Here is a 27,852-nt window from a genome sequence, read left to right as displayed (position 1 = left end):
GTCAGTCAGTCAGTCAGTCAATGCCTGTTATCTTTCTGCTCCTTGAAAACGAGCTCCATCTCCCACTTCCAAATCTCTGGAAGAGGTTTGCCTTTTCCAGCTTTGTCAAAAGCATTCTTCAAGATCATATTTTCTCCCAGCAGTACTTTGATATGCTTCTCCTCTGCTGCTTACAGTAGAATGCCATTTGGCTGATGTTCCTTTTTATTGGTAGATTTCTTTTTAACGGTGCTGAGATTTTATATTTACTGTTATGAGCCACCCTGAGTTAGTTTCACCATAGAACATGCAGGATATAAATGTCCAAATAAATCATAACAAAGCAAGTATGGTGTAAATTTCCACAAGACTGCTTTGGGTAGAGTTTCTAGGGGGTGGGGGCGAGAAGTAGAAATTCTGGTTTTCTTGGGCCTCCAAGGAGCAGCTGCAAGCAAGACTCCACCCTTCCTCTCTAAGTAGCGCTGGCATGTGTTCTGGAGGTGGAAGAAAAGATGGTGGCCTTAAAAAATAATAATACAGATGTTCAGAGAAGGCACAGGGAGCTGTCTTAATCCGAGTCATGCCTTTGGTCCATCTAGCTCAGTGGCAGCAGCTTGCCAGGGTTTCAGACCTACCTGGATTGGGGATTGGGGATTCAACCTGGAAACTTTCACCTGTAAAGCAGATGCTCTGCCCCTGTCCTCTTTTTGCTCAAGGGCTTTTGAATAACTCCCTGTGCACAGCCAAGGAGCAATGGCACAAACAGGGTGCAGGGTTGTCTTTTCATCTGGAGGCATGCTGGCAGAGCACTGCCCCTCCAGATGTTGTTGGAACTCCAGTCCTATCTTGGACTGATAGGAGTTGGGAGTCTGACAACATCTGGAGGGGCACAGATTCCCCTCAGCCTTGGCAGCAAGCAAGGATAGGGATTCTGGGCCCCAGCTTCCATCATCCCTGATCACTTGGTTAGAGCATGGTGCTGATAATGCCAGGGTTGCAGGTTCTACCCCCACACGGGACAGCTGCACATTCCTGCATTGCAGTGAGTTGGACTAGATGATCCGATTCTTCCAACTCTACAATTTTATGATTCCATGGTCATGGGCCAGCCTGGCTGGGGCTGATGGGAATCTGAGTCCAGCAACGTGTGGAGGGCTACAGGACCCCTGCCCCTAGTGTAAAGGGGCATTGATATCAAGTGTGGTTAATGCTGTCCAAGGTGCGCTCACAACTACCATTTGAAACCAGGGTTAGCAAACCTCAACTGAGAAGGAATCTGTTTGCTTTATTCAGCATGCATGTAGAAAACTCCCAAGCAGACGTTAAAGCAATGCACATAAAACCCGACATCAAATCAGCAACAAATACCTTCAAGCAGCAAGGCAGTAATAAAACTAATTTACTGATGAAATTAAAGTTCTGACTGATTATTTTTTTTAAAAAAAAAACACATGTCTTTGCCTGGCACCAGAATGAGACAAGATTTGGCAGCAGGCAGCCCTCCTTGGGTGGATGGAGGCACTCTAGGCAGGTGCCACCACTGAAAAGGCCCCTTTCCTGGTTGCCACCTTGTGGTACAAATGAGGACCACTTCCTACCCCTTTTGAAGAGAACATTGCTTCAAGGCTAATCTGCTGGAGAGAGTGCTCTGGAGGTGGGTAGGACTGGGGCTAACAGTTGACGGGGCTTCCTTTTCTCTCTCTTTCTGCCACCGCCATCCTTTTTCTGGCTGCATATATTTGGTATTTATAGCATTTCCTTAACTGTTAATTCCTACATTATATTTGAGCAGTCACAGAAAACTAATGGAATGCAGTGCATGCTGAGTGTTCATTTCTGTGTTATTTGATTCTTGGGTGGGGGTGGGGGAACTGTTTGCAACTCCCTTAAAAGCAGTAAAATTGTAGTAGCAAGCAAAGTGAAAGGTATACTGGCATGCCATTCCCTCCCCCCCTGCTGTTTTCATGGAGGAACAGAAGCAGGCATGTGCAGAAAGTCTGGAGGAGGCGTGACTTTGCCTGATGACATTTGTTGCTGTCTTATGCCACTCTCCACTGGCATGAATGAAATTTAACATGCCATGCTGGTATATCAGTGCAAAGGCCACAGTTCCATATTGCAGCAGGTAGTGCAGGGTGAGAGGAATGTTCAAAAATGGAGTAGAGGCGCTGGCATTATAGTCCAGCAAGCTAATGCAGTATTCTGAATTCACCCTCTGTACCCCTCTTCCAACCTGCTCAGTGGGCTGCCAATGAAAGGGACACAGAGCTCCCTTGCCAGAGGTCTGAACTGATTGCTTGTGTTGGGCTTTTCCCTCTCCTCCTTCCATTGCTCCATCTCCCCATCACCACCACTTCCTTCCCTCTTCCTTGGCTCCCCCAACCTGCATGAAAGGAGACTGAGAGCCCACAGATTAATCTTTAAAGCAGGGTTGGGCAATGCCAGCACTTTGGATTGCCCTTACAAATAAGACCAGTAAGCTCTTTGGGAACCCACAAAATGTGTTCCTAGTCAGCTGGCTAGTGGTCATCTTTTGGACCAGTTGCTGCTTCTGGCTGCACTTCAGTGGCAACTCCACACACATTGCATTGCAGTAGCCTAGTCTGGATGCTAGCAGAGGGTACGCAACAGTGAGCCGGCTTATCATGGTGCCACCGTAATCCTTAACTGCTGTAGAAGTGGATGGGGGTTGGCACCCATGAGGAAAGTGAGGGGGTGAAGATTTTTGGCCTGCTCCTGTAGGTAAGAGACCCCCAGGAAGGGGAGAAACCACGAAGAGCCTAGTGTGGGGTACCTTGTTTGCTGGTGAAGTTTGTTGTGCAGCTGTCTTGTTCTTGGCAGCTTTGAATTGAACAGTGAAGTCTTTAGGTTGCAGCCATGACTCCTACGATACCTGCCTTCTGACTGGGCTTCCCCTCACTCTGCTCAGCCTGAATAAACTCTGCCTTTACTTTCCCAGCAGAAGTGCTTTTGGTTGGGGCCAGAGAGAATACTTTGCTGGATAAGGGTTGGTCTCTCCGACAGAGGTTATATTATGCAGTGGCTCATACAGTACAGTGAGCAATTTGTGTGCAAGAGTTGGATGGCTTGCTTGGCTGATGTGCGGAAGCAGTGTTCAGAGCGGCTGGCTGGCTAGCGAGAGACCGGCAGGAATTTAAACACAAATAGTCACTTCAGCACAACTCCTGTTAAGGATGGTCTGGCTCCTGTGGACAGGAGCTGGTAGATGAAATGAGGGAGCAGAGTGCTACAGGCAGGGCTGTGTGTTTGTGCTGGAATGCACAGTTTGGGTACAAAGCCTTTTAGGGATCTTGTTCAGGGCGGGGAACATTTATGAAGCCAAGGGCCATATTCCATTCTGGGCAGACTTTCGGGGGCCACATGCTAGGTGCAAGCAGGGCAAGAGGCAAAAGTAGATACAGCAGTTGATGTGAAGTTTTCCTCTGTGTTGTCAATTCTACATTCCCATTTCCACAACCCTCTTTAACCTCCACTCAGGCAAGCAAGAGTAAGAGTAAGTAAGCCTGTCCCTTTTTGTCGCCTGAGGCAACATGGGAAGGAGCTGCCCTGCACATATGCCCCCTTTGCCACCCCCACCGAAGCCTGCTTACCAGGGTTGTGCGGCTGAGGCTACCAGCAAGATCTTTCAGAGGCCTCACACAAGCTTCCCAACACCCTGGTGAGTGAGGCAGGCTTGCAGGAACCCACTGCAGCTTCTCTGACAGCAGGGGGCATTCCCTGAGACACTGCTTGGATTGTGCTGCCTGAGATGGCTGCCTTAGTCTGCCTAATGGACAGGCCAGCCCAGAGCAAGAGGCATGATATGAGATCAAGAGTGTGTTCCAGTTAGGTGAAAGCACTCAAGCAGGGTGCAAAGCTGGTGAGTGTGTGTGTGACCTGGGGGAGAGGGATGTGGCTGATGAGGGGACGAGGGGCCAGTTAGAGAGACCTGGAGGGCGGCATCTGGCCCCCGGTGCACGAGATCTCTCCATTCCTGATCTGCCCAATCTTTTCAAAGTTCAGTCCAATGTTTTCTGCTCTCTGGGTTCTCTGGCCAAGAAAGGTCTTTCCCAGCCTCTGCTACTGGAGATGGAAGGGATGGAACCTGGGGCCTTCTGCATGCAAATCATGTGCTGCGCCAGAGTTGGAAGGGACCTTAAGGGTCACCTAGTTTAACTCCCTGCAAGGAATTACAGCTAAAGGATCCCAGAGAGATGGCCAGCCAAACTCTGTTTAAAAACCTCCCAGTGGATGGAGGTTCAGCATCTTCCAGGGCCATTCATTCCACTGTCAAATAGTTCTTATTGCCAGAAAATTCTTCCTGTCAGAATCTCCTTGAGTCAGAATCTCCTTTCTTGGCATTTGAATCCATTGGTTCTGGTCCTGTCCTCAGGAGCAGCAGAAAACAAGCTTGCTCCCTTCATACATTTGCAGTTGTCTATCATATCACCTATCGGTCTTCTCTTACCTGGACTAAGCACACCCAACACCCTCAGCCGTTCCTCGTAAGGCTTGTTTTCCAGACCCTTGATCATCTTGGTCCCCCTCCTCTGCACATGTTCCAGCTTGTCAGTAGCCTCCTTAAACTGTGTTGCCCAGAACAGGACACAGGACTCCAGTATTCTTGATTTCTGGGACTTTATGGCTGCAAAGACTCACTTACCTGAGTGTGGGCAACCCCTTCAGAAATCTTTGAAGTCAGAAAGACAGCTAGAACAAGATTTTCCAGTGCCCTTCATAGCTCCTGCTCTGTGCCATCACTACTGAAACCATAATATATTTATGTGCATTTATGTTTAGCCCTTAACAACTCTGGGGTCCATATACCTGTGAGATCACCTTACCTCATAGATGCCCACTAACTGCTTTGATCTGCAGAACTGTCACTGTTATAGGTGCAGCATAATACTCACTCCACATCTGTAAGAAATCTATCTTTTGTTTTGGCAGCCCCTGCATTTTGCAACTCCATCCTGTTGACATTAGGCAGATACCTTCACAGGACACTTTTCAGTGCCTGCTAAAAAAACATCTTTTTTTAAGGCCAGGGTATCCAGACTATTATTTTAACTCGGCTTTTTAGCTTACCATTGCTTTTTATTAGTTTATAGGACATTTAAAACAGTTGTTGTTAACTGTTTTTATTGATAGTTTCATTGTTTTATTCCTTTTGTAAATAGCGGGTGGCGCTGTGCTCTAAACCACAGAACCTAGGGCTTGCCGATCAGAAGGTTGGAGGTTTGAATCCCTGCGACGGGTGAGCTCCCTTGCTCAGTCCCTGCTCCTGCCAACCTAGCAGTTCGAAAGCACATCAAAGTGCAAGTAGATAAATAGGTAGATAAATAGTAGATAAATAGCTTGACAACCATATAGTAGATAAATAGCTTGACAACCATATGTCAGGAGTGCTCTGATGGTGTTTCCTGCTTGGCAGGGGGTTGGACTCGATGGCCCTTGTGGTCTCTTCCAACTCTATGATTCTATGATTCTAGGTACCGCTCCGGCAGAAGGGCAAACAGCGTTTCCGTGCGCTGTTCTGGTTTCATCAGAAGCGGCTTAGTCATGCAGGCCACATGATCTGGAAAAACTGTGTGCGGACAAACGCCGGCTCCCTCGGCCTGTAAAATGAGATGAGCACCGCAATCCCTGAGTCGTCTGCAACTGCACTTAGCTGTCAGGGGTCCTTTACCTTTACCTTTTTAAACTACTTTGAGGGTTTGTTTTTTTTAAAAAAGAATCAAGCAGTGTATAAATTTTATGATATAAATAAATTTGCAGTTGTTGTTGTTGTTGTCCCTGTGTTTTTGTTGAAAGACCCCCCCCTCCCAAGTGGCTGGGACAACCCAGTCAGAAGGGTGGGATTAAATCAATCAATCAACAAAGAATATGGCAACTGCAAAATAAATTACATGTACTTGCCTAGTTTGCATAATTTTGGCAGGCTGCAGAATCCAGCTGCTGTTGGTGCAGACTTTGCATTACCCAGGCAAATCTTTTTTTAAGCATGGAGCATGTGCCGACTCTGGACTCTGTGTCTACAATAGTGCACTTGGTGCTATTTTTTGACTTCAGAGTGGAATTTGTTGCCCTAAGAGTCAAGGGCACTTTTGAGTTTCCATCTGTCACGTAGTCTCCCTCCTTGTTGCCTGATGGTGGTCTTTTTTAAACATTTGTGGCCTGTGCCTTTTGTTTTAATTTATGTCTTTAGTGCTTGTGAAAGGTCTGTTTTTAAAAGGGAGCTTGTGCATAAAGGTCTTACCAAATTGGGCACCTGTGCCCCTAAAATGTTGCCTCTACCTTGTGCACAGTCAGGCTGGTTCTGGATCCAGGCTGCCTCCAGATTGTCACTGTTCAGTCCATACTGGAAATTTAGCTTTCATGAAGTTAAACTGGGTTAAAGAGCACTGTTGCAACAAATCTGCTTTAAAAACAGTTAGGTGATGTGGGGCTGCACTCAGAAGTGAGGAAGAATGATCAGCTGATAGGAAGACATATGATGTCCCTGCAAACAAATGAGAACAAATGCTCAGTAAAGACAAGGCATTGTATAACCTCTTTGTGGAAGCAAATTGGGATGGAATCTCAATAAACAGGATGCTTGGAAGAGGCCACAGTTAGACCCAAGTCAGGGTGAGAGCAAGCAGGCGTACCACGTCCCCCTTATAAAAGACCTCCTTTCTTCCTCCAAAGGACACCTCTAGGGTTGTTGCCCAGTTCAAGATATCTTAGTGGATTCATTGATTAAATCTGCATATGTTTGCATACAAGGGGGAAAGAGTTAAAAAGAAAAAGAAAGTGCTTGCATTTATCATCTTAAAAGAGGCGTCTCTTCCCATGTGAGGGAGGAGCAGGAATGCTTATTGTAAGGTGTGTGGGTTTGCTGCCTACCTGCCACTTTTGTAAGTAATTCTATTCTATTCAAAATAAAAATAATACTTTTCTTTAAAATTTACAGCAGCTTTGTGTTTGCTCTGACCAGTTACTAATTGGCTAATCACTGCTGTGATGATTCTTGCTGATGGAACACTGACCACCCCCAGCTTCAGTGGCATGTGGTCAGTGGACTAGGAGGACTGGGCTAGTCCGTAAATGCTTCTGGTAAAGAGGAGGAGACCCTTGAGAGTCCCATGGACTGCAAGAAGATCCAACCAGTCCATTCTTAGGGAAACCAGCCCTGAGTGCTCACTGGAAGGACAGATCGTGAAGCTGAGGCTCCAATAAAAACTTTGGCCACCTCATGAGAAGAGAAGACTCCCTGGAAAAGACCCTGATTTGGGGAAAGATGGAGGGCACAAGGAGAAGGGGACGACAGAGGACGAGAAGGTTGGATAGTGTTCTCGAAGCTACCAGCATGAGTTTGACCAAACTGTGGGAGGCAGTGGAAGACAGGAGTGCCTGGTGTGCTCTGGTCCAGGGGGACACAAAGAGTCGGACACGACTAAACAGCAACAAAAATTAGAGTATTAAAGCCTGGCGCCTCCTTCCCAAAGCCCAGGAAGCTTCTACCCAGCTTAGGCACAGTTCTGTCTACACTGACTGGCAGTGACTCTCCAGGGTTTCAGGTTGGGGACATTCCCTGCCTTACCTGGCGATACCATTGGGGATTAACCCTGGGACCTTCTGCATGCAAAGCAGATGCTCAGCCACTGAGCTACAGCCCTTGCAGCTTACTCACTGCAGGCAAGTGCCTGGTGACCACTCCCACTATTGAAACTTGCATTGGCCTGAGTTCTTGGTGTGCTTTTGTCTAAGTGCTTGGTGATGGCATTCTCTCCTTTGGACTTTGAGCTGCACAATTCATCTCGCATGGACACCAGCCAGTTGCTTCATAACTTTCCAATCAAAGGGAAATGTTTTCATGCGTTTTATTTTATAATAAATACACCACCAAGCTTTATGCTAACAAATATTTTGTGGCAGTCATAACTAAGCAATCAGCTAAGTTTTAGTAGGAATAGCCCCACTGAAATTTAAAGGAACCAAGTTAGCCACACCCATTAATTTCAATGAGTCTTCGTTGAGTAGGATTACTGTAGGATACAACTGTATTCTTATTCTTTTATTCTTGTTCTTATTCTATTTCTTACTCACTCTTCACTGTAAGGTTACTGGGTTGGTTATAGCAATGTAAAAATACAGTATTAAAATCAAGTGAAACAATTTGAAATCAGAAGAACAAGCTGAGTCCTAACGTGTCTCTCTCAGGTGTCAAAGGCCAAAAAAGTGTATCTTCAGCGTGTGATGAAGTATTTACAATGAAGGTAGCAAGTACACCTCTATGGGGAGGGAATTCCCCAAAGTACTAAATCATGGATCACAGATTCCATTTGCTTAATGTTTTGGAGCACTCAGGGCTTCTTAGGTAGTTCAGGAAGAGCAGATCCTGATCTCACTCTTCCAGGGCTTGTAAGGTTTTCCCTGTGATACCTGCACCCCCTTAGGTGGTGGTGGGGACGAAGTTCACATTTGGACATAGAATTTGTTTTCAGTGTTTTAACTTTGGTCGGCTCGCAAGCCCATTCTACTTTGGAGGCTGCAGTTTGAAAGGTTTGGAAACGATAGCTTGCCCTAGCTCTGTTTTGCCATTTTGCCTGAATTCACAGACTATTAACTAACCTTAACCATGATGGGCGGTGTTTAGCCATGTTAGCACAAACCATGGCTATATCATCTGTTGCTTGAGTTGAGCCTTAAAAGAAAATCCTCAGGCAAACAGCCTTTTTTTAGCGAGAGTTTCTGCACTCTGAACACATGTAATTTCTGCTGAGTATAATAAAATGCAAGGAGTTTCCTTCTAGATGGTTTTTGCTAAATTTAGGAGCCTGGTGTCATATATTTATATATTTATTCAAAATATTTCTAACCCACCCTATATCATCTGATCTCAGGGCAGGGTGCATATTTCAGTTAAAACAACAATTCACCATGTGAAACAAACAATAGGAGTAGTCTTTAAAAAGTGAAGAATCCTCAAACTGAGCAGAAAAACTGACTATATCCAGATCTTGACGTGCTGTTGAAATAAGGCCATTGCATCCTGCCCATCACAGGAGACCAGCACCGCCCAGCGAAGTTCCCCACACAATTTATAGCTCTGAAAGAGGGGGTGTGGAGGAGACCCTCCGTGGCAGAGGAGAGCAATGGTCAGAGTGTTGGACTAGGACTTTGGGAGACAGAGGATCAAAACCCCACTCAGCCATGAAACCCACGGGGTCACCTTGGGCCACCAATTGACTTTCAGGATATCCTATCTCAGAGGGTAGTTGTGAGGATGCTACAGCGAGGATGAGTACAGCCATCTATGCCATCCTCTAGCTTTTTGGAGGAAATGCGAGTTAAAAGTTTAATAATAAAAATAAAATACTAATGCTCAGGTAAGACATTGTAGGAAGAGATGCACGTAGGCTCCAAGATCTTGAGGGCTTTGTAAGTCACCATTAGCACTAATCACTTGCCATGTCTATGGCTCTTATTCTTCAGGGGACATTTTGTCTCAGCTAACCTTCACAGGTCACCTAGAACATCACCAAAAACCCCAGTTCAAATTTTTAGGACAGCATAAGAAAACTTGATATTTCTTGAAATTATATCCCACCCTTCTTCCTGAAGGAGCCCAGATATGTGGTGTGATATAAATTATATGTGATATAAAATTATTCTCATTTTGATCAGCTAGAGGCTGTTTTTGCTTTCTTCAGGCACCTGGGCAAGGGGTTATTTGCAGATGGTTTTTAGTGTGTGTTTTGAAACTTAGTTCCTTCTCCCTGAGGCAGAAAGAGAGGGAGACCCTGAATCTTTACCTCCTTAAGAATCTTTGGAGTGCAGTTTCATTTAAGTGTTAATACAGTTTGCCTTTTTAAATTGTAGAGTGTATTTGCAAAAATAAAAAGGCCCTTCATGACTAAATGTTGCTTCTTTTATGTGCCTCGGAAGAAACTCCTAGAAAGTTATTTGACACCCACGCAAAAGAAACCAAAGTCCTGCCCTTCTGCTTGTCATTCCTAATAAAGTTTGCTTAGATCTTAATTTTTCTACTTCACTTCACAAAGTAATTGAAACTTCCTTTTTGCTGTGAGCTCCCACCCACCCCCAATGCTGAAAAAGTACATGTTTTGGTCAGTGAGTTTATGGAATGTCACCAAGAAATGTAGATGTTCTTGTCAGGAAAGGTTTTTGCCCTCCATATTTGCACTCAGGACTTGGGTTGGAGGTGTGGGAGGTATATATTGGTTGACAAGCAATTCCCTGATGCTGCAAACCATCCTAGACGTAAAGAACCTGTTCTTTTCTCCAGAGATGTCTGAACATGCAAGCAGAGCTTTAGGAAGTGAAGCAGATCCTGAGAGAGCCTCAATACCTGCAAACATTGGACAGATCAAGTTGAGGTGGGCAGAACTGCACCTGGAAGGCGGTTTGCATGCTTTGTCTGCCTGGAAGGTGCCACAGGCAAGAGACCCTATTTTTAGAGACCCTTGAGCAGCGCCTGTGAATTTTTGCTGACCGAGAGCATGAAGGAATCAAAAAGTCTGCCCCCAAATTAATGTCCCATGTTATAGAAAAATAAATAAATAAAGGAAGTTGGCATTTCTCATTAGTGGACAAAACCAAGCATTGTTTTCCCTGAAGCTGCAATAATTTCCAAAGGCTGTTAAGGGCCTTTTGTCCATAAAACAAGATTTTGATCTTACTTACAAAAGTCACGTACCAAGTTAGTACTTCCCCCCTCCCAGTAGACTGCCAGTGATGTAGAAGGTGTAGGGAATGGAGAGCAAATGTTAAAAAATAAATGCTTGGAATAGATTATCAATGCAAAACCAAAGTTGAGTTGAACACAAATTTGAGGGATGTAGGGGAGGGGAGGGGAGGGAGGAATGGAAATTAAAAGAGTTGCCTGCTTAACTCTGTCACAGTTAACAAGGTAGAAAGCATTGTTAATACTAGAACTGTTCCTTATTCTTTTCTTTTCTTTTTTCTTTTTTTGGCATTTGTGTGAACTTATCTGGTTGGCTTGCAGTAAATAAGCAGGGTGGGTGGGGAATTGAAATACAAAGTAAAATGCAAGACCATTAAAATATCAACAAACAAAAGCAAGAAATGAATAAAAGCAGAGCTCAATGCAAGACATACATGCGCCCAAATTAAAGCAGAGGCTATGACTGCTATGGGCAAATGACATGCTAAACACACTTCACGCACCATAGTCTTAAGAAAACAAGTGCTTTTGCCTTGATTTACAGTTAGGGAACACCGAGACCTGGAAGTGCACATGTAAGAAGGGACCTATTGGCTGAGCCACCTGGGCCACCATCCTGCTTTGATGGTGGCCAACCAGATGCCTCTGTGATGCCTTCAAGCAGAGGAATGAGCCCCATGGAACGCAGTAGAGCTTACCTAGGGAAGGGCTGTAGTTAATGATCTTCTGCTTTGCTTTCAGAAGACCCTATGGTAAAGCCCCGGCATCTCCAGGTAGGGCTGGTCCAGAGACACATTTGAAGCCCTGGAGAGCTGCTACCAGTCAGTGTAGACAATACTGAGCTAGAAGGACCAAGGGTCCGACTTGGTGTAAGCAGCTTCCTGTGCACTTAAACAAGAGGGGTGTGCTTCTGAGTAGATGTGCGCAGGATTGCACTGTTGGAAGACGTGAGATACCACTGTGAATTTCAACTGTTCAGTGTGTGTTTGGGCCCACTGAGGAAGCTTGTTGAGTATTTTCTGCCCTTCATTTTCAGACACTTTCACCCTGCCTTTCCAATTTTCAGCCATGGTCCGCTGATTATAAAGCGGTCTGTTGAGAGGTAAGTTTGCAAAGCTGGAGGGGCAGGGACAGGAACCAGAGGTCAGGAGGCCGCAGGCAGAGTCAGGTCGTAACCTTTTGAGCAGGAGACAGGCATAAGGGGGCGCTGGGATTTGCCTCTCCATTAAAAAAAAAAGTGCAGTTGATTGCATGAAGGAATGTGGTAACAGGATTCAAAGGAAACATACAGAGCTAACAAGGATTAACCTTAATTATTAGCCCTGGTTCTTGGAGAAGGGGCAGGAAGTGGGTTTACATAGGAAACCCAGAATTAACCCCCAGCCTGCCTCTTTTATCAGAGTGGTGTGGAATGTGACATTTTTTAGAAACACAAATATATTAAACAGAAAACACCAATCACTTCTGATTTTTTTTAAAAAAACAACAACACACACACCAAAAAACCTGTGCTTTTGAAGCAGCAAGTTATCCTGGTGTTGCCTTAGATTAATTCATTTGTTCAAATAATGCCCTAAAGAAGACTTACGGTTGGAATATTCTGCTTTATTGGGGTGGTGGCGGGGTTGTGTGCAATTTAATAAATTGAACAGTGGGACTGGGGAACAGGTATGCCAAGTCTGCTGCACCCCTCCCAGGTGTAAAAAGTAAAATGCTATGTTGGACACGATGTTCAACATATCTCTTTCAGTGTTGTGTGCATGTAAATAGTTCCATGTAAATGGTGGTGAGCTGGTCATTGTTGTGGCTGGGTGGAGAGTTCAAAACCACCACCACCCCAGACTGTAGCCTGGAGCAAAACCACCCACCAAGCTTTCCCTTCCTTACGCATCTCTCATTGGCTTCTCGGGAGATGCCCTCCAGGTGCAAATAGTTTTCATCAGGATCCTATCTTCAGGGGGGAACTCTTTCTCCTTCCTGCCACACCCCCAGTTCTAAGTCTGATCAGGCACCCCAGGCAGCTGCCTGCATTCCCTCAAATGTTTGTGCAACACAAAGAGGCACATGTTTAGTCTCACGTGAAGTTTGGGGCTGAAGATAGGTTAATATGTTCCACTTCTGGAAAGGGCGAGGGGAGAAAAGGTGGAATCCTTGCAGTACCATATGATGGAAAGTGCTAAATTTATACAAATGGGAACATAAGAAGCTGTCTTATTTGGTGACAGGTCAGACCACTGGCCCACCTAGTATCGCCTAAATTGACCCAGTCCTGCTTAGAGCTGCCACCTGGGATTGAACGTGCGAAGAGGTGCACTGCTGTTGAGCTATAGCCTTTCCCCTGGATGATCCATGGCTTTCCAGTTCCTTGCTAGGAACTTGGGCAGCAGGAAGACTAGTTTTAATGGCTACTCCTGGACCAGCATAGGTGTCCTCCATCAAAACAGAGTGACTTCCAAAAGAGCCAGTGAGATGTTGCAGGTTTGAGTGTTGAGCTTTAGCTGAAGAGATCTAGAGATACAATAATGGTTCAGGACTGGGAAGAACCAGTAGTATTCCCAATGTTGCTGGACTCCCCAACTCCCATCAGCCCCATCCAGCATGACAAATAGAAAAGATGGGAGTTTGTAGTTCAGCAGCAAGTGGAGAGCAACAGGTGTAACTTTATCTCAATCTGGAATCATTCATGCTCGTCCTCATCATGCGGCTTTCCACCTGGGTGGTTGTGGTTGCTTGATGTGCACTTGAACACCCATGCCATTTCCTCTTTCCACATGCCCCAGGTGAATGAAGAAGGAAGTGACAATTGCAGTCTTGGACTCTGCCCACCCACAATGCCGTTGGGCAGGTGTGACTATGTCTCCCATTGCAGGGATTGCCAACATCTGCTTTCAAAATGGCATGATGCAGAATCAATCTACAAAGAGCTTTTCTTTTCAAAATGAAACTGGCTTCTCAAGAAGCACTTTGAAGCTGGAAAAAAGTGCAATGGATCTAGATGGTGTGTGGCATATGTAAAAAGAAAAGTACTCTGTCTTCATTGAATAGAATAAAATCCTCTGAGTTCACAGTGACAGTTGCTTTATTCTAGAGAAAAGTAAAGAGAAGAGCTGGGTAGTTTTTATAAGCCAAGTTTGGTGTATGTCACGATTTTGCAGGAGCAGAATGTAGTCGTAGGTGTCTGTGATCCTTTTTTTAAAAAACAGGAAATTTCTGGGCCTTCTGGCTCGAAAGATAAACTTGAAAGTGGTTTGTAGGCGATATGTTGATGTTTCAGACATTGGAGAGGTGGTTGAATGATACTTCTCAGTCTTTTTTTTGCAGGGAGGGGGTTGCATTGGTGTCCCTGCCACTCTCATACCTAAAGAAGGCAGGATTTTTTTAAAAAAAAAATACAAGAGAAAAGTCTTCAAATCTTGCTGCTAGAACAGGTAGCGAGCAAATGCAGTTTGGATTGCAAAATCTTGAGAGATGCAAATCCTGTTGTGCTGTGGAGGAGGCCCTAGGCATCTCTGGCTAAATGGGTCAGGGGGTGGGATAGACCTCAGACTGTCTCTCCCTGGCCCGTGGGATTGTTTCCACACCAAACCCTCTCCTCTGGCCACATCCTTCTGACCCTGCTTTGCCAAGCTAGACCTCTGATAATGGTCACACCCATACATATCACAGAATAACAGGATCATAGAACAGTAGAGTTTGAAGAGACCCTGAGGGTCATCTAGTCCAGCCCCTGCAATGCAGGAATCTTTTGCCCAGCGTGGACCTTGAACCCACAATCCTGAGATTAAGAATCTCATGCTTTGTTGATTGAGCTAACAGCAGTGGGTGTCCTTCTCTTGTCTTCCTTCTTTTTCTCTGTTTTTCCTTATTATTTCTGGGTATTTCTTTTGTTTTTAAGAACAAAAACAATAATTTAAAAATGAGAAGCTTCTGATACCTTTAGGAGCTGCAAACCTGAGCACCCTCCCTTGCCCGAAAGCCCCGCTGAGTACAATAACAGCGGTACGCAGGATTGTCCTGTAAGGGCTGGATCCAGGCCTCGTCCCCCTTGGAATCAATGGGAGTCAAAAGTTGACTCACTACCATAAGATATAGTGATGCACACCAATTTGGACTGCTTTATAAGGGACTGAAACAAATTTATGGGGCTGCTAACCATGATGGCCGTGTCTTACCTCCATTGTTGGAGGCAGTTCCTGTGAATTACAAGTAGGGGGGGGGGCTGTTGCTTGCAGGCTTCACATTGGGGTTGGTCACCAAGAGAACAGGATGCTGCGCTATGATGGGTCTTTGGTCTGAGCCAGCAGACAGGCTCTTCTGATGCCCTCATGTTTTTGGGTGGCCTGCTATGCATTGCAATAAAATAGGACATGCATTACAAACACGGAAAGGGACATATTTGCATAACATTTGCATATCTCACCATAGCATGGAAGTAGAGGGAGTAGAGTAGCTGAATGTTAAAAGATTCAGGACAGAGAAACAGAAAGTCCAGCACAGTTAAAGTATGGAACTTGTTCCTCCAGGAGGCAGTGATGAGCTCCGACTTGGATAGTTTTAAAAGAGGATTGGACAGATGGAAGATGAGAATATCCTTGGCAACTAACCATGATGGCTATTCCACTGCATCTATGGAGGCAGTATTGCTTCTGAACACCAGATGTTGGAAGCTGCAGGAGGGGAGAGGGCTGTTGCGCTCCAATCCTGCTTGTGAGCTTCTCATTGGGGCATCTGGTTGGTCACCAGGAGAACAGGATGCTGGACTAGATGGGCCACTGGCCTGATCCATCAGTCAGGCTGTTCTTTCACTATAGTACATGGCAGCCCCAAGTCTTGGTTGAGGACCAGACTCTACTGATATTTAAATGTTCCATGATGACTTGATATAGCATTTTCTTTGTGGGTGTGGGTGGGTGTCTGTGTCCATCCACTTTGATGTGGAGTGGCTCCATCTAGCAGCAGCTATTTTATTTAAGTCGTTCATATGGCAGCTGCATTTGCAGGACTGGACCCTGGGGTTGTAAAACAAGTATTTGTAGAGGGAAATTTGGGGATGAATGAATGGGAAGGCAAGGTCTCTCTCTCCCTCACCCCTTCCAGAACAGAATTCAGTTTCCTAATGTGCCTTTTGGCTCCTTGGCTTGTACAGAGAGGGGCATAAATCTTTCTCTTTCTTTTCCTCCTTAAAAAAAAAAGTGTCTGGTGTTCTCTCTGTAGTAAATCCACAGGCCCTAAGCTGTCAGCAAGCAAAGTGGGGAAAAAAGCGGGGTGGGGGTGGGGGTGGAAATTGAAATCCAGACAGTCTTTGGTTGTATAGGGTATTTTAAGTGCATGCCACAGAAATAATTAGAATTTCTTGTTTTTGTGGTGAGGAGCTTGTTGCATGGAAGGGAACCGTATATTCTTTAAACCCAGGTGACCAGCCAGCCGCTGAGGACACAGACAAGAAAAGGCTTGCTGAAAATAGCCCCCCCCCAGCACCTGGGCACTGAACTCATCCAGAGGGCCAGTTTCTTAGCCACTTGGCAAAATTTGGCAAGGGTCTGGTTCCACATTGTAGGCCATTGTAGCATACTGTGTGAGGCTTTTGTTGTGAAAGCTGCCCAAAGAACGTCTCCCCCTCCAAATTTAACTTTTGTGTGCTCGGAATACCTTGTGACCATCCCATAAGGCTTAATAAAGGCTGATTTTCTTTCTTCCCTGCTCCATCTATTTACATCCGGCCCCCAATGAGCATGGCATTGGGAAGTGTGTTGCATGTCCTCACTCTTGTAAACAGCTCCTTAGCTACCTGCCTGTGGTGAGTTAAGTATTTGCTCCCAGAAAGAGAAACTCTTGTAAACTAGAAGCAGGTTCGCTCCCTTTTTCTTTCAGACCCACACATGTGCCTGGAATGATTCGTGAAAGTTCATCTCAGGGGTTACCAAGTTTTTTAAGCATGTGGGCACAGCTGGAGTTTTGAATGAGTGCTGTGAGCATGCCCCTTCCCCAATTATGTCTCTCTTGCCCCCTTCCCATTAAGACTGAAAGAAAGTGGGGACACACACACACACACACAAACTTTGCTTTTCTAAGGGATCTGGGTAAAAGTTGGATCCAGTAGAATTAATATGGGTTTTGAAAAAGCAATGGGGCTGAAAGGTCAAGTGGAAAAGTGAGCCACTCTTCTAGCTTCCTCCATCAGCTCTATGTATTTTACAAGTGTGTGTGTGTGTGTGTGTGTGTGTGTGTGGCGGGGAGAAGCTAACCATCCTCACCACTTCATGGCCAAGGAGACAGTGAGTGAGGTGGCCTCAGAGGTGTCATGGGCAGCAAGGGAAGACATGAAAGACACCATGTTGGTCACCCCTAGTTTATACACCTGGGGCTTGTTGGAGCAGTAGAAATTGGATCAGAAGTCCTAAATCTGTAACCCTGAGTAGAATCCTAGAGCAGCATGCTCAGTTTAGATCTGGGAAATTGCCTTCTGAGTTGGAATGATAGTTGGTGCAATGGATGTTCCACTTTGGTGTTGGTGGTAGTGGTTGGTGAATTCAGGCACTTCTTTGTTTGGACCCTCTCTTGCACTGACTGACTTAGTGAAGCTTTGATAGTCTGGTTAGTGGAAATATTTGCAGACTAACAACTTATTTGCAAGGCTACCTTATTTCTACTATAATTTAATACTACAAAATTTATTTTATATTTTATATTTGTTTACATCCCTTTACAAAACATATTTGATTCATTGCATAATAATAATAATAATAATAATAATAATAATAATAATAATAATAATAATTTTTATTTATACCCCGCCCTCCCCAGCCAAGGCCGGGCTCAAAGTGGCTTACAAGCAATAATAAAAACAAGTTGAATGATTACAACTTAAAAACAAAATTAAAATACAACATTAAAATATTTAAACATTAAAATATTAAAATGTAGCCTCATCGCAGGAGGAGAAGGAAAAGAAAAAAGAAAGAGAGGGAGGGAGGGAATCAAATTGGCTCCAAGCCAAAGGCCAGGCGGAACAACTCTGTCTTACAGGCCCTGCGGAAAGAAATCAGATTCTGCAGGGCCCTGGTCTCATGAGACAGAGAGTTCCACCAGGCCGGAGCCAGAGTTGAAAAGGCTCTGGCTCTGGTTGAAGCCAGTCTTAACTTCCTTAGGGCCTGGGACCACTAGGGTGTTGCTATTTATGGAGCTTGAGGCTCTCCGTGGGGCATACTGGGAGAGGCGGTCCCGTAGGTATGAGGGTCCTAGGCCGTGAAGGGCTTTAAAGGTCAAAAGCAGCACCTTAAATCTGACCCTGTACTTTACCGGGAGCCAGTGCAGTTTGAAAAGCAGTGGGTGAATATGCTCCCATGGCAGAGACCCCGTGAGGAGCCTCGCTGCTGCATTCTGCACCCGCTGTTTCTGGGACAGCTTCGATCAGAGTGCACAAGTACAAAGTTATATAAAGGAAAATAGTGGTCCCTACTCGAATAGAATAGGGACGCGGGTGGCGCTGTGGGTTAAACCACAGAACCTAGGACTTGCCGATCAGAAGGTTGGCGGTTCGCATCCCCATGATGGGGTGAGCTCCTGTTGCTCGGTCCCTGCTCCTGCCAACGTAGCAGTTCAAAAGCACGTCAAAGTGCAAGTAGATAAATAGGTACTGCTCCGGCTGGAAGGTAAACGGCGTTTCCGTGCGCTCCTCTGGTTCGCCAGAAGCGGCTTAGTCCTGCTGACCACATGACCCGGAAGCTGTACGCCGGCTCCCTCGGCCAATAAAGCGAGATGAGCGCCGCAACCCCAGAGTCGGCCTCGACTGGACCTAACCTTTACCTTTACCTTTACTCGAATAGACTTGAATTCTAAAAATCAAGCTATGCGAAAGGAAGGTAGGGGAGGGGCTAAGAAGGGATTGATATGAACAAACACAACTACACATGATTACTTTTCCCTTCTGGTGGACGAGAAGTAATGCATTTGGATTTGGAAGTGACAATGTGTTTTGTTGGCATGGAAATCAATAGTATTTAGCACCTCAAATAGCAGAATTATTATTACTTTCAAATTTATAATTAATAGTGGTGGTTGGTAGAATGAACTCTGCACCTGCTGATAGCAGTGGAAGTGGAATGTGGTTACAGCCAGTTTGCACAAGAGCCCATGAACAAGCCTCCTTGATGTAGGAAGCTTCTGGGTGGCATTAGCAGCTTCTCAGTTCTTAGCAGCTACACCCACCTGTGGAGAGCCCCTTCCATCTCTCTCGGCCACTTACTCCAGCACCACATCTTTGTGGTAGTGTGCTGCAAATTCTCCTGAGCTGATGAAAGGGGGGGGGGAACACTCTCTCGCTGTCTGTATCAATTTGGGAACTGACAACTGCTACAGTCACCTGGAGCCTTCCTCTATAGTTACAGTGTTAAAACAAGCCCATAATATGTGAAGGTAAAGGGACCGCTGACCATTAGGTCCAGTCGTGGCCGACTCTGGGGTTGCGGCGCTCATCTCGCTTTACTGGCTGAGGGAACCGGCGTACAGCTTCTGGGTCATGTGGCCAGCATGACTAAGCTGCTTCTGGCGAACCAGAGCAGCACACGGAAACACCATTTACCTTCCCGCCGGAGCGGTACCTATTTATCTACTTGCACCTTGAGGTGCTTTCGAACTGCTAGGTTGGCAGGAGCAGGGACCGAGCAACGGGAGCTCACCCCCTTGCAGGGATTCGAACCGCCTATGCTACCACTCAGTGGATTTGTAACTGGCTGACTGACCGGACCCAAAGGGTGCTCATCAATGGTTCCTCTTCATCCTGGAGAAGAGTGACTAGTGGGGTGCCACAGGGTTCTGTCTTGGGCCCGGTCTTATTCAACATCTTTATCAACGACTTGGATGATGGACTCAAGGGCATCCTGATCAAATTTGCAGATGACACCAAACTGGGAGGGGTGGCTAACACCCCAGAGGACAGGATCACACTTCAAAACGACCTTGACAGATTAGAGAACTGGGCCAAAACAAACAAGATGAATTTTAACAGGGAGAAATGTAAAGTATTGCACTTGGGCAAAAAAAAATGAGAGGCACAAATACAAGATGGGTGACACCTGGCTTGAGAGCAGTACATGTGAAAAGGATCTAGGAGTCTTGGTTGACCACAAACTTGACATGAGCCAACAGTGTGACGCGGCAGCTAAAAAAGCCAATGCAATTCTGGGCTGCATCAATAGGAGTATAGCATCTAGATCAAGGGAAGTTATAGTGCCACTGTATTCTGCTCTGGTCAGACCTCACCTGGAGTACTGTGTCCAGTTCTGGGCACCACAGTTCAAGAAGGACACTGACAAACTGGAACGTGTCCAGAGGAGGGCAACCAAAATGGTCAAAGGCCTGGAAACGATGCCTTATGAGGAACGGCTAAGGGAGCTGGGCATGTTTAGCCTGGAGAAGAGGAGATTAAGGGGGGATATGATAGCCATGTTCAAATATATAAAAGGATGTCACATAGAGGAGGGAGAAAGGTTGTTTTCTGCTGCTCCAGAGAAGCGGACACGGAGCAATGGATCCAAACTACAAGAAAGAAGATTCCACCTAAACATTAGGAAGAACTTCCTGACAGTAAGAGCTGTTTGACAGTGGAATTTGCTGCCAAGGAGTGTGGTGGAGTCTCCTTCTTTGGAGGTCTTTAAGCAGAGGCTTGACAACCATATGTCAGGAGTGCTCTGGTGGTGTTTCCTGCTTGGCAGGGGGTTGGACTCGATGACCCTTGTGGTCTCTTCCAACTCTATGATTCTATGATTCTATAGGCCATTGCCCCATGTAATCCAGCATCATGGTCTCACAGTGGCTTACTGAATGCCCCAAAGGACAGCCCTCAAGCAGAACCTGAATGCAGCATTTCCTGTGCATTTCATTAAATCTGTATTCTTACGCATCCACCAATTTTTCCAGTTAATGTCATGAATCTGTCAAAGCCCGTTGTAAGTTGATGGTAGAATAAAGTTGTTAGTCCCGTTTAAGATGCTCTGGGACTCTGCACTGTCCTTTCTCCCAAATACTGGACTAACAGGGCTTCCATTCTGGAAACGCTTGTTAATTAGCAATGATAAGAGGGGCCCTAATACCCTTGATAAGGAGAACACAAGTCTAGTGTGAAATTGGATTAGCCCTGGGTTCTTTTTATAGCTGATTCTAAAGGAAGTCATAAACCATGAAGGAGGATGATACAAGCTGGTGGTTGAGAGAAGAGGATAATATTTTGAGTTGGAAATCCCAGTGAGTGTTTCCAGGAAGGAAGGCAGGACTGAGGTTTCAGCACCAAGGGCACGATCCAGTCCGTCAGTTGGGGCAACAGCTGCCTTGTCTGCAGAAGTCTCTTTCACTTGGCAGCTTTCCCATTCTTTCTTGAATCACCTGCTGTATCACCGAACCCAACCTTGCAAACCATTTCTGCTCTTCTTCATAATGGAGAATAATTAGAACCACAGCATGTCTTACTCAACCTTCACCAGGCCACAGGGCAAATTGCAGCATACAAAAATGTAATGCAGTTTAAAAAAGTGTACAGCAACAACCCCACCCATAGCCCAAAAGCAATACTTCCACACAACATATTACAGGTAGGGTACAAAAACAAGTTCTTCGGTTTTCAAAGGTCAGGAGACAGAGGTGTGTCTTCATCAGCCACCCGCCACATCCCGTAATACTATTGGCTATGCCAGCTGGCACTGATGGGAGTTGTAGTTGAAAATTTCTGGAAGGGTACCAGTTTGGCAAAGGCTGCTGCAAAGAGATGGTGGCAGGCACACCTCTTGGGGGAGGGAGATCTGCGCTCTTGGAGGCATCAGCAAGGGGGTGGGAAAGTGCTATGTGAACTCTGTGCTTCACAACTAAAGTAATGCACACATCTAAAGTACATGCACACGCACAAACACGCATATCCCATAAGACTGCTACCTGCTATAACTGATTCCAATACTTACTTGATTAAACAGCTGGGTGTTCCTTAAATGGCTGTGAGGTTCCTGTCCGTTCCGCATTAGTGCTTTTTATCCAGAGCAATTGCCACCTTTCTGTGTATCTGCATACAGCTGCTGCCACAGCAGCAAGCTCAGCCTCCGCCCTGCCCCGCCCCCCATGATTGTCATAGATTGATGTACTCGTGTGTAAAGCTTTCTCACCTTTGTGTTTCCAGGTGATCACTTGAAAGTCTGCCCTCAAGGCTACACATGCTGCTCTCAAGAGATGGAAGAAAAATACAGCCAACAGAGCAAACAGGACTTCCGAAATGCTGTGGTGGAACTTAGTAATAACTTGCAAGCAACCTTCAGTTCCCGGTACAAAAAGTTTGATGGTGAGTCCTAGCCCCTGCATTGCCCTTAGCTAGCCCAGATGAGAAGTGCTGCAATATATTTATGGACTTTGTTTATGCCAAACTTCGTTAGCCTGGTGGGAAGTGATAGACTAGAGCATCAGCAGAAGGTCCCAGGTTCAGTCCCAAACATCTCTGAGTTGGTCTTTATGCAGCACATAGTGAAACCATGTGGCATCAACCCAGATGACTTTGAAAGAGGATTAGACAAATTCAGGGAGGAGGAGAGGTCTATTGATGGCTACTAAATGCTTCTGACCACCAGTTGCTGGAAGCCACAGGAGAGGAGTGCTCTTGTGCTCAAATCTTGCTTGTTTTAGATTACAATTCCCATCAGCCCATACAACTGGAGGACACCAGGTTGGTTTAGATAGACAAGGTTTTGTTGTGCTTTGTCATTATTTTTGTTTGTTTTTTTCTACAACTCTCTCCTTTCCAAAGTTGTGCTTGAATGACTCAAGACTTTGGTATGACAAGTTCAGAGGGCTGCTTATTTTGCAAACCAGTTTGATAGAAATATTTGCTGATTGCATCTCTTTAGTTACCCACAAGGGGTGTGCATCTGTCTTTCCAATTTGATTCATGAACAGCAATAAAGCAGGGCACTTGCATTTTCTTTTGCTGTTCCCAGATGGGCATGATTCGCAAGGGTCCACCCAAACTCTTTTTAGACCTTACTGCTTACTTGTAGCTCTAATGAACACCTCCTCAACATTGAGTCTTGCTTTAACACCCTCATTCAGAATCCAGTTAGCAGGATTGGGCACAGAGTGGATGTGAAATGCAGTTGTAACTTCTCTAGCCCCCTCCTTGCTTTTGCTCTTGGAGGGGCTGATACATGGTGATGAGGAGTTTTACCTTCACTGCGCAGCTCCTAAATGTGCAGCTTCTGGTTGCCACAGGCTGTAGGGGTCTTGCAACTCCTTAAACTTTACAATGAACGGACAGGAAGCTGCTTGAGATTATGAATCTTCCCCACTTTTAAAAAATGCATCTGAGGATTGTACCTTGCTTACCTGAAAGTGCAGATCTCTGGCCTAGTTCACAGGGTAGAAAATACCCACGTTGAGTGACAGAAAATGCTAGATTTGTCTTATCCCCCCACCCACCCCAAGATTTACGTACCGCTTGGTTGCACTTCTATTGCTTGCCAACAGAAAAGTTTCTTGGAAGAGAGGACTATTGATGGCTACTAGCCATGATGAAGAATGCTCTACCTCCATGGTTGAAAACAGTAATGCTTCTGATACCAGTTGCCAGAAACCGCAGGGAGGGAGAGAGCTGCTCTTGTGCTGGGGTCCTGCTTGCTGGCTTCCCACAGGCACCTGGTTGGCCACTGTGAGGACAGGATGTTGGCCTCCTCCAGCAGAGCTTGTCTTAGGTTCTTCTACAGCTGGCTGCAAACATTGGGTTTTTGCAGCCTCACAAGCACCACACAGTCTGTGTCACTAAACAGGTTTCTTTTCTTAATTGAACACTTCCTTTTTGTGGAGTAGGGAGGGTGAGTGGGCCACAGGACATGCCAACCCTGATGTCTTCCTGGATGAGAAGCAGAAGCCATTTCTTGGCAGCCACCCCTGCAGCTATGATGAATGTTGGGAGTACCTTAGAGGTAGAAAACATCTAGAAAGCATGCAGAAGGTCCCAGGCTCAGCCCCCAGCATCTCCAGGTAGGGCTGGGGGGTGCCCCCTGCCTGCAATCCTAGAGAGATGCTGCCAGTAAGTGCTGGTGCTATTGAGCTTGGTATGGACCCAATGGTCTGACTCATATGAGGCAGCTTCACACGTGCCACAACTGCTCCCCAGTCTGTGTTTAGAACACAGGATCATAATGTGGCATCTAAATGATGAACGAGCAGAAGCCATGGTTTGGCATTCTGTCCTTACCAACCCACATTTGTTTTCCTTCCCAGATTTAATGCCACTGTAACATCCTTCCCATATCCATTGAGGGGAAGTCTGTGATCATCATCAGCTACTAAAATTATTTCACATGAAGTTTTAATGCTGCAAAGTATATGTTTGTTAGGGCCAACTAAGAAGCCACAAGTTGTCATCCAGAGTTTTGTTTTGTTTTTAAATCAGGATGGATGTTTAGCAAAACAGTAAGGGGAAGGGAAGGAGATGCTGGGTATGATGGGAAATACCCAAGACCTTCACTGTACCAGCCTCAATATGGAATGCAGGAGGTGTTGGGAAGGTTTAAGTTGAATGAGTGTGCTAGAGACAAAGCAGATTTCAGGCAACACTTGTTGGGGCTTGTAGGAGTTGTAGCTCAAATTGACTGTGCTGGCTGGGCATCAGTAAGGGGCCCCAGGTTGGTGAAAGCTGCGGTGGGGTCTTTCGAGAGAGTCAGTGTGATGCAGTGCTTAGTGTATCAGACCACTGATTCAAATGAAATTGTCACTGGGTGACTTTCACCCTGCCACCATTTTTCAGTCTTAGTCATCCTCACAAGGTTGTCATGAGGATAAATCAGGGAAATGCCATGCATGCCACCCAACTGGTGGGGGCAGATGGAACTACTGGTGAAGTGGCAGTGCTTAAAATCAGGTGAGGAAAGGTGGGTGGAAGGAGTTGTAGCCCTCTTCAGTTAGTTTCTGGTTCCCTCTTAATCCTGTGCATAAAGCCATCTGTGTTGTGCCCACAGGAGAGCCATGATGATGTGCTTTGTGCTTTTAGTTCTTAATTGATATAAGCCAGCCTGACACTACTTGTTCATTGTTTAAATTTTAACATCATTTCCAACTTCAATGCTGCCTGGTTCCCCTCACCAGCACCACATGCTTTATTTATTAAAAGCATTTGTTTCTCTCATTCCTTTCAATAAGGTGCCCAGGTAGCTGAAAAATAACCATGAAAATTCAGCACCAAAGGATGTTGCAGAATTCAAATAATGTTAAGAACAACGACCACTGGCAGAACAAATAGAGACAGTGGGCAAGCAACAGGTCCTTTGATAGGGGAGGCCTAGACCCTTTTCCTATCCATTTTCGGACACCCACCCCACACCAAGCTGTTTCCAGAAGGCTGGAGTAGAAGCCGTGTTTTTCTATACAGTGGTACCTCGGGTTACATACGCTTCAGGTTACAGATGCTTCAGGTTACAGACTCCGCTAACCCAGAAATAGTACCTCGGGTTAAGAACTTTGCTTCAGGATGAGAACAGAAATCGCGCAGCAGCAGAAGGAGGCTCCATTAGCTAAAGTGGTGCTTCAGGTTAAGAACAGTTTCAGGTTAAGAACAGGCCTCCGGAACGAATTAAGTACATAACCAGAGATACCACTGTAATTGGAGAGAGTCTGGGGTGCAATTTTGGGGTTTCGTTACAGAGGCCCCACCCCATAACTTAGACTACTGTCCTCACTCCTTCCAATAGCAAGCTCAGGTGGTACCTGTTGATAAAAATGGAGCCAAGAGAGCCTCACCTGCACATAAGAGGGAGACCCTTGAGAGTTAAACCCCTTTTAAAAATCCTAAGGGGGCAACCCTCCACTCCGCAGAGAAAATAGCAGAATGAGGACTGAGCATGCTCAGTAGCCAGCTGAAAAAGTGTCAGCTGAAAAAGAAAGATGGAAAGAAGAGGATGGAATGGAGTAACTTGGAAGTGGGGCATGGCTGGCTGGCTAGAACCCAAAAGAAGAGCCCTTGTTCCCTTCCCAGAGCTACAATTTCCAGAGTGGTTTAACAATTCACCCCTCTTCCCAGGGAACTCTGGGAATTGTAGCTCTCTGAGGGAGATGGGGTCTCCCAGCAAGTGAGTAGAGTGCAGCCCCCAGGATCCTTTGGGGGAAGCCTGACTGTTTTAAGTGGACTCACAGTGCTTTAAATGTATGGTGTAGCCAGTGAGCCTTTACTTTTGTAAAATGCACTTGGGCTTGATCATTGCAGGCAGGGATGACCAACTGAGCATCGTCCAGCTGTTAAGGAACTCTCCACCCCCATCATCATTTTACCTTTGGCCACACTGGTTGCCCAGCAACATCTGAGGGATCCAGGTTGGTCTGCAGCTCTCCCTGCTGTAAGGTGTGGAGACTTTTCCAAAGGCTTCGTGGAAAGCTGGAGGCGTGGGGTGGGGGAAGAATGAGAGGTGGCATCGTAGAGGTGATCCAGGAGGCAGTTCTAAGGACTACAAGAGAAAAAGTCCTTTGGGAGAGGGACCAGGAGACCTGAGGGTGGTAGACAGATGCATTCCACCATCTTCATGGTCCTCAGAAGATCACCCTAGTAGCTGAAAGTAGCTATGAGAATTTACACACCCACGCCCACATCCCTAGACAAATATGGAAACTTTTAAGAGTGTTATATGTGAAACAAACAGGACAGTTATCAGATCCATCAGCAATGGAGAAATTCGTGTTCTCTCAAGAGGCCCCTGCTTTAAAAACCAAAGCCAAAAAACATCCTTCGCCAACTTGGTGCCCTCCAGATGTTTTTGACTACAGCTCCCATCAGGAGCTTCCACAGCATCTGATGGGAGCTGTAGCCCAAAAACATGTGCAAGGCACCAGCTTGGCAAAGGCTGATGTTTAAAGGCTATAGTCTTGTTGCCCCAAGTCCTTGTCATTCATGATGTGAATTCCACTGGGTATCTTTTCTATAACAACAACAGCAGCAAAAGGAATTCTGCCTTTTTCTTGGCTCTTTAAAGGGTTACTCTCTTCCCTCCATGCCCCAGGCTGCTCCCCCAATACAGGGTGTAACATCTTAGGTTTAAGTTTCTTCACGCTGTGTGAATGAACTCTCTTCCTGTGTGCATAAGTGCTAACACATGTTTTGCAAAGTCAAACAGCTCCGAAAGCTTTTGCGTTTTCTCCGTTGCCTTTTCTCTCCTTGGCTCCAGATTCTGTAAGTGTGTGTCAACCCTCTGTGTACATGCTGCAGCCCTTTCTTGGGGCTTTCTAGTGCTTGGGGAGAGGGAGGTGTATGGACCATTTAAAAATAGTAGTAGTAGTAGTAGTAGAAGAAGAAGAAGAAGAAGAGGGGTAAATTAGAAAGTAGAATTCACGTGGACCAGCCCAAACTTAAAAATGGAAAGCGTAATGCTGGTGGCCAACATAAGAGGTTTAAAGACTGTCTCAATGCAAATCTTTTTTTAAAAAAAAAGTAGTATAAACATTGACAACTGGGAAACACTGGTCTATGAGCGCTCCAATTGGAGAATAGCCTTTACCAAAGGTGTCATGGGCTTTGAAGACACTTGAACTCAGGATGCCAGGGAGAAACATGTTAGGAGGAAGGCACGCTTGGCAAATCCACACCATAATCAACTCCTGCCCAGAAACCAATGTCCCCACTGTGGAAGGACGTGTGTATACAGAATTGGCCTCCACAGTCACTTACGAACTCACTGTTAAAACCGTCTTCATGCAAGACCATCTTCCTCGGCTGCAGGGGATCGTGAAAGAAAGAAAGAAGGAAAGAAAAAGAAAGAAAGGCTCTGCTAGGAAGAGCTGATGGGAGTTGAAGTTCACTGACAGCCAGAGGGCAGCAGCTTGGGGGAACTTGCCATAAAATTGTTGGTTGGGTGCAGCAATGATTGGCCAGCGTTTGTGTGCACTCCATGAAAGCTCTGCTCTGCCTTCACGGTTGTAGGCAGCAATGCTTCCGAAGCCCAGTTGCTAGAAGCCACGGGAGGTGAGAGGGCTCTTGTGCTTGGGTCCTGCTTGTGGGTTTCCCATCGGCATCTGAGTGGCCCCTGTGACAAGAGGATGCTGGACTAGAGGTGCCCCCCATCAAACAAGTGGTGAGAGACTTCTGGAGTTCCAGTTCTTTGATCCTGATCTGGATTTGGTGACCGGTGGTTGCTATTCACTACGGTTTAAAAAAAAGCATACAAGAG

General features: G+C 45.9%; 1 protein-coding gene across 1 annotated transcript in view; it reads left to right on the top strand.

The window, feature by feature from the left end:
• The window catches only part of GPC4 (glypican 4), a 92,250-nt gene that overhangs the window by 31,182 nt on the left and 33,216 nt on the right, over positions 1–27,852 (top strand). The window contains exon 2 of the mRNA XM_083422630.1: positions 21,834–21,992. Coding sequence (XP_083278756.1) covers positions 21,834–21,992 — 159 coding nt within the window. The remainder of the gene's footprint in view (positions 1–21,833; positions 21,993–27,852) is intronic.

The sequence above is a fragment of the Podarcis tiliguerta genome (assembly GCF_965153285.1).
Source record: "Podarcis tiliguerta genome assembly, chromosome: Z".
Lineage (NCBI taxonomy): Eukaryota > Metazoa > Chordata > Lepidosauria > Squamata > Lacertidae > Podarcis > Podarcis tiliguerta.
Note: the sequence above shows the minus strand (reverse complement) of the source record. Positions and strands in the feature narration are given on the sequence as shown.